Source organism: Mustela lutreola, chromosome 2, assembly GCF_030435805.1.
Source record: "Mustela lutreola isolate mMusLut2 chromosome 2, mMusLut2.pri, whole genome shotgun sequence".
NCBI lineage: Eukaryota > Metazoa > Chordata > Mammalia > Carnivora > Mustelidae > Mustela > Mustela lutreola.
Window position 1 is genome coordinate 11547789 of NC_081291.1, and position 7590 is coordinate 11555378.

The 7590-nt window shown below is 38.9% G+C and overlaps 1 protein-coding gene across 1 annotated transcript; it reads left to right on the forward strand.

Moving 5' to 3' along the window:
• Positions 1 to 974: 974 nt before the first annotated feature.
• On the forward strand, positions 975 to 7155 carry LOC131823125 (olfactory receptor 7A17-like). Its single transcript, XM_059159100.1, has 3 exons — positions 975 to 1044; positions 1140 to 1227; positions 6168 to 7155. Exons 1-3 carry the CDS (start codon positions 975 to 977, stop codon positions 7153 to 7155), a joined length of 1146 nt encoding a protein of 381 aa, XP_059015083.1.
• Positions 7156 to 7590: the final 435 nt, after the last annotated feature.

Here is a 7590-nt window from a genome sequence, read left to right on the forward strand (position 1 = left end):
ACCAGTCAGAATGGCTAAAATCAACAAGTCAGGAAATGACAGATGCTGGCGAGGATGCGGAGAAAGGGGAACCCTCCTACACTGTTGGTGGGAATGCAAGCTGGTGCAGCCACTCTGGAAAACAGCATGGAGGTTCCTCAAAATGTTGAAAATAGAACTGCCCTATGACCCAGCAATTGCACTATTGGGTATTTACCCTAAAGATACAAATGTAGTGATCCAAAGGGACACATGCACCCGAATGTTTATAGCAGCAATGTCCACAATAGCCAAACTATGGAAAGAACCTAGATGTCCATCAACAGATGAATGGATCAAGAAGATGTGGTATATATACACAATGGAATACTATGCAGCCATCAAAAGAAATGAAATCTTGCCATTTGCAACAACATGGATGGAACTAGAGCGTATCATGCTTAGCGAAATAAGTCAAGCAGAGAAAGACAACTATCATATGATCTCCCTGATATGAGGAAGTGGTGATGCAACATGGAGGCTTAAGTGGGTAGAAGAATAAATGAAACAAGATGGGATTGGGAGGGAGACAAACCATAAGTGACTCTTAATCTCACAAAACAAACTGAGGGTTGCCGGGGGGAGGGGGTTGGGGAGAAGGGGGTGGGATTATGGACATTGGGGAGGGTATGTGATTTGGTGAGTGCTGTGAAGTGTGTAAACCTGGTGATTCACAGACCTGGGGATAAAAATATATGTATATAAAAAATATATGTTTATAAAAAATAAAAAAAATAAATAAATAAAAAAAAAAAATAAAAAAAAAAAAAAAAAAAAAGATGCAAAGTGGTTAGAGCTCTGGAAGGCAGGCAAGATTGTGGAGAAGGTAATAATAACTAGATTCACCTGATTACTAATCTGGTCTCCTGGGAACATAGAATTGGCAGGAAAAAACTTTTTTTCCATCCATACCAGTGGCCCACAGGGGAATAATATGCTCAGAGGTGGAGGTAACAATGCAAACAGTGCCTAATGACCAGGGACAGAGATCTGTAAATATCTCCGCTGCTTCAATCTCTTACCATGGTGCATCCTTGTGTGGGAAAGGATATGGTTCTTGTTTTGGGGTACTCTGTCTGGCTGGGGGACCCATGCTTCACTCCTTCCTGCTGTCCTTTCAGGAAACAGAGCTTCTGACTCCATTGTCAGCTATCCAGGGACAAATTTGGACCTCCACACAGAGACTTTCATCCTGCAGACCCAACCCAGGTGAGTATCAGAGCTCAGCCGGTATTTCAGGAAAGGACCAGATAGAATGGATCCTGACACTCTTTACCTGAGGTCAACTGAGAGCCCAACCAGCCTATTCCAGAGTCAAGAGACTATATTTTTGTTTGCTGGGTTGACTACTAAGCTTAAAAATAATTAATTTAGTATATTTTATTAGTTATATTTTCTAAAGAATATAGATCTTCAAATTATTATGTTTCTTATTTCAGCTTAAAGATTTTATTTAATTATTTGAGAAAGAGCAAGAAATAAAGAGCATGAGCAGGGGGATGTGGGTGGGGGAGAAGCAGATGTCCCCCTTAAGAAGGGACCCTGATGTGGGACTAGATCCCAGGACCCTGTGATCATTACCTGAGCCAAAGTTGATGCTTAATTGACTGAGCCACCCATGCACCCTATTTAATATATTTTAGAAAGAAGTGTTCATTGGACTCAGCATTATAAGATCATGGTTAACAATACATGGTGGGAACCAAGAAAGACTGTGGACTCTGAGGAACTAACTCAGGGTTTTGGAGGGGAGGGGGTGGAAGGTTGGGTGAGCCTGGTTGTGGGTATTGTGGAGGCCACATATTGCATGGAGCACTGGGTGTGATGCATACACAATGAATTCTGGAACACTGAAAAGAAACTTAAAAAAAAATAAAAATTTTAAAAAAAATACACGGTGGGAATGGAAGTGCAGTTGGATGAGACAATGTAAGGACTAGGGGGCATAAAGTGGTTCCAGTGAAATTAGAATATATTCAAGGATTTTTGCAGCTAAGGGAATAGGGAAACAAGGCATTAGGCTTGGAGGTATGAGCAGGGAGCAAGAACTTTTTTTTTTTAATTTTCAGGTATTGGTATATTTAGTTTGTTCTGTACTTATTAGAAAGATCCAGCCCCATGGAAGGTAATACTACTTTGTGACAGTAGTTTTTGAGACATACATTTTACAGTATCATCTCTCCCACTGATATTCCCTGGGGGGAGGGGGATGTACCTAAATGCAAAAAGGGATATGCCAAAGAGAATCACTTTGACACTATTTTATTACTGAGGAGGCTAATATATTTTTTTGCTTTATTTTCCATTTACTTCCTGTATGCAAATTGTTTTCACAAGTACATTGCTTTCATCTACTGGGAATCTGGTGTCTATATTGTATTTTGGTTACATTCTTTAAAAAAAAAAAAAGAATGGTAATTTTTTCACCAAGCTTGCTGTTTGCCTCTTACTCTTTGTATTGTATATAGATGTGTTGATGGGATTCAGTGACAGCCTACCTATTTCGTGTGGTCAAATCTATCAGTTGGTCACATCATGTTCCCCTCCTTGCTTTCAAGTACTGAAATTCTTCTGCATTCTTAATAGTAAGAGTTGATTTTTATACATATTGTCATCTTATTGCACATCTAATAGTCCCTATTTCTACCATTGTATATTTTGGAATTAGATTTGTTTGTTTGTTTGTTTATTTTTAATAACAACTGCCTTCTGACATTATGTGAAACACACTTTTTTGTATTCAACTGAAGATCTTTTGCATCTTTATCATAAGCATGATTGAGTCCCTTCATGGTCATATATGACAAACTACAATTTTAGCTACTATCCCTTGCAATGTATATTAAGAGGATGTTTTCCTATTCTTTTATCTCCAAGCTTTCACTTCATTTTATCCTGAACAAGAGTCCCATGTTGATGTGATTGTCGCTATTGAATATCTTGTTTGTAAGATGTTAGTATTAGACTATTGTTCATTTTGTTGAAGACAATTATTTGAATCCACCATATTTAACTTGATTTATTTTCCCTAGCATTCTATTTAATGAATTCTCATTTCTTTTAAACGTGTTTCTATATAAATGTGCACTTTTGTGAACACAAAGAGTCAAACAAAGCAAGAGATGCCCTGCTCCTTTGGATCATAGGTTATAATGGAGAACAGGGAATTAAGTGCTAGCATAGCACAAGGTCTTCAAGGATAAATCATATATAGGAATGGGATAGATTGTCACAGAACATGCCAGACTTTACAGAGTATGGTCTAACAAGGTTTCTTCATGACAGACAAGGAACAGAAAACCAGGCCAAGTGAGGACCCATTGGATTTTGTGTCAAACAAAAATCAAAACCCAAAGCCCATCATAACAAAGGAAGGAATGTCATTAAGGAAAATAAGAAGACCCAAAATCATCCACAATTATATCAGGGACATGGGGTGGACCTCATGAGGAGGACAGTGGAGCAGTCAACATAGGATCCCTGGAGTCTGATGTAACATAAGCACTCACACTGACAACCTTTTCTCTCTGCAAACTGGTCTTCTGATAGACTCTTTATTGATACTCTTTTCCCACATTAGCCACCACTGGACTTCTACTAAAACCATTTTTTTTTCTTTTATGAAGTGGATTCCATTTTTTTCTTTTCTGTCCACAGTAAGCATGCCTTTTACATTAAGATGAAGCATGTACGCACATGCAAACACACAAATCCCCATATATGTACACACACACACATATAAACACAACTGAACAGAGAATAGCCATTGATACACTAAGAGGAAGGAACTCTATATACGCTATGGAGTATTATGTCTCCATCAGAAAGGATGAATACCCAACTTTTGTAGCAACATGGATGGGACTGGAAGAGATTATGCTGAGTGAAATAAGTCAAGCAGAGAGAGTCAATTATCATATGGTTTCATTTATTTGTGGAGCATAACAAATAGCATGGAGGACAAGGGAAGATGGAGAGGAGAAGGGAGTTGAGGGAAATTGGAAGGGGAGGTGAACCATGAGAGACTATGGACTCTGAAAAACAATGTAAGGGTTTTCAAGGGGCTGGGGGTGGGAGGTTGGGAGAACCAAGTAGTGGGTATTAGAGAGGGCACGTATTGCATGGAGCACTGGGTGTGGTGCAAAAACAATGAATACTGTTAAGTTAAAAAGTAAAAAAAAGAGGAATGAACTCTGCTCAACTTTATATATATATGGACTCAATCTATTGACCATCTTAGTAGGATGAATACCACTACCGCCACTATTCTGGTAAGAATATTACAGCATGGAGGTTCCTCAAAATGTTGAAAATAGAACTGCCCTATGACCCAGCAATTGCACTATTGGGTATTTACCCTAAAGATACAAATGTAGTGATCCAAAGGGACACATGCACCCGAATGTTTATAGCAGCAATGTCCACAATAGCCAAACTATGGAAAGAACCTAGATGTCCATCAACAGATGAATGGATCAAGAAGATGTGGTATATATACACAATGGAATACTATGCAGCCATCAAAAGAAATGAAATCTTGCCATTTGCAACAACGTGGATGGAACTAGAGCGTATCATGCTTAGCGAAATAAGTCAAGCAGAGAAAGACAACTATCATATGATCTCCCTGATATGAGGAAGTGGTGATGCAACATGGAGGCTTAAATGGGTAGAAGAATAAATGAAACAAGATGGGATTGGGAGGGAGACAAACCATAAGTGACTCTTAATCTCACAAAACAAACTGAGGGTTGCCGGGGGGAGGGGGTTGGGGAGAAGGGGGTGGGATTATGGACATTGGGGAGGGTATGTGATTTGGTGAGTGCTGTGAAGTGTGTAAACCTGGTGATTCACAGACCTGGGGATAAAAATATATGTTTATAAAAAATATATGTTTATAAAAAATAAAAAATTAAAAAAAAAAAAAAAAAAAAAAAAAAAAAGAATATTACAATTTTAGAATGAGTTTGTTGTCTTCCCAAATTCAAATGGCTACTGTGTGGTAGATCCAGGATTCAAAATTCATTAACTAATCACAAAATTTTGCATTAAATATCATTTGGGAAAATATATTACCATTTAATCTTGGCTAATACCCTCTATTTTTGTACCTTGTGTATTTCCTTTAGTCAATGTGTTTTCCTTTTATTCATACATCTAGTGGGTGTTCATACATTAAGGTGTCTTGACACCATAAATATATCACTCTTTTCTCTTTTGGACTAATGGGTTTTTGCTGCCTTATTAGTTATTCTGGGCATCAAGGGGTTGGAAGGCAGCCAGAACCAGGGAATATTTCATGTCTTCATGATCTCTCAGGGACCATCTGGACTTATTAGACCTTTCTCCCCCTTCTTTTTCTCTTCCTTTAAAATTTTTGTAGTTCTCTAAATACAGGAAAAACTGGTCATATTTAAATAAAGCACCAAGTTATATGTTCATGGGAGTCTTACCAACTGGAATGTGGGGACTTTTCTATATTCCTTTGGGTAATGATAACTTGATGCTGAGATCTTAACTAATATCATTTCTTTCCTAAATATGTAGCTGGAGGTGAGAAGAGCCTGGTAGTTACATGGCCCCAGGAGTCTGTTGTGTCCCAATATGGTACCCTTAAAATACAGCCTCCAGAGTGTTAACCAACACTTGAAAATAAGGAATGGATCCATATTTATTAACAGTTTTTCTAGGAGAAAAATTAATGAAGTGCAAGGAATATCACATGAATGAAAGACTCCCTTCCTTCTTGAAATCTCAGGTGCCACCTTGTTCAACATTCCCTGACATCATCACTCATCACTCTCCCTCTTGCTGGTCTCCTGACCACACTAGCTCCATTTTTAGACCTGTCTGAAACAAGTACTTTCCTCAGGCCTTTGCACTGGCTCCTTTTCCTGCAGGGCACATATCCTGCAGATAAACTTGTGTCTTCTCTGCAGATTTCCCTGAGGTCTGTCTTCAAATGTCACCTTGTGTTGAGGTCTTCCGAAGTCCCAGTAAAGGGCACACCTCATCCAATTTCTTTAATCCAATTTCTTTAATGTCTGCATTTTTACCTATGTAAATATATTTTCCCATGTAAATATATCACTTCTGCCATGTTACTAATGTCTGTGCTAAAAGTAATCATTTTTTTTCTTAATTTCAAGTCACTACAACCATGACACAGGGCATGGCAATGATACCCAATTTTCAGGATTTCTTCTTCTGGGATTATCAAACAAACCAGAACTGCAGCTCCCCATATTTGGGCTTTTCCTCTCCATGTACCTGATCACTCTGTTTGGAAACCTGCTCATCATTCTGGCTGTCAGCTCTGACTCTCAAATCCACACCCCCATGTACTTCTTCCTTGCCAACCTATCCTTTGTAGACATCTGTTTCACAACCACCACCATCCCAAAGATGTTGGTGAATATACAGACGCAGAGCAAAGTTATAACCTATACAGGATGCATCAGCCAGATCTGCTTTGCCTTACTCTTTGCAGGATGGGATGACTTACTCCTGGCTGTGATGGCCTATGACCGTTTTGTGGCCATCTGCCACCCCCTGCAGTACATGGTCATCATGAACCCCTGGCTCTGTGGAGTCCTGGCTCTGGTGTCCTGCATCGTTAGTGTTCTGAATTCCTTATTACAGAGCTTGATGTTGTTGCATCTTTCCTTCTGTTCAGAGGTGGAAATCCCCCACTTCTTCTGTGAACTCCATCAGATGATCCAACTTGCTTGTTCTAATACCTTTCTTAATGACACAGTGATATATGTTTCAGCTGTACTGCTGGCTGGTGCTCCCCTTGCTGGGATCCTTTGTTCATACTCTAAGATTATTTCATCCATAAGAAGAATCTCATCAGCTGAGGGCAAATACAAAGCATTTTCCACCTGTGCATCTCACCTCTCAGTTGTCTCCTTATTTTATTGTACGGTCCTGGGAGTGTACCTTAGCTCTGCTGCTACCCAGAGCTCCCACGCAAGTGCAGTAGCCTCAGTGATGTACATGGTGGTCTCACCCATGCTGAACCCCTTCATCTACACCCTGAGGAACAGAGACATAAAAGAGGCTCTAGAAAGATTCTTCAGGAGGGCACCTATAAAAGGGACAATTGTCCTGGTGGTGAAGAAGTGCCTTGACTGAAGGACTCAAACCCATGATTTTTTATCATTGTGACATAGAATCTGCTCCTTTTTCCAGAAACTTCTATTTCTTACAATTCAACTTCTCTATTCAATTTCAGAATACTTCATTTAGTAAGCTTTCTGCTCTGTCTGAAAAACAGACAATTTACCACTAGGTACATTCTCATATGTTCCCACAGTTCTTCCCAAGCTTGGATTAGTTACATTTAGACTGGATATTATAATTGAAGAATAAAACTGAAATATTCAGTGCCTGTACTTCTTTAAAAAAAAAAAAAGAAATATTTGAAAGCTGTTTCTTTTACAAGACCACTTTGATATCTGAAAAATTATTTCTTTTCAGATGGCATGTATCATGCCAAGTAAAATTTCCCTAGACTTACTGAAGGAATAATCATGAGTTGTATTACTTATATGGATAAAACTAACACTT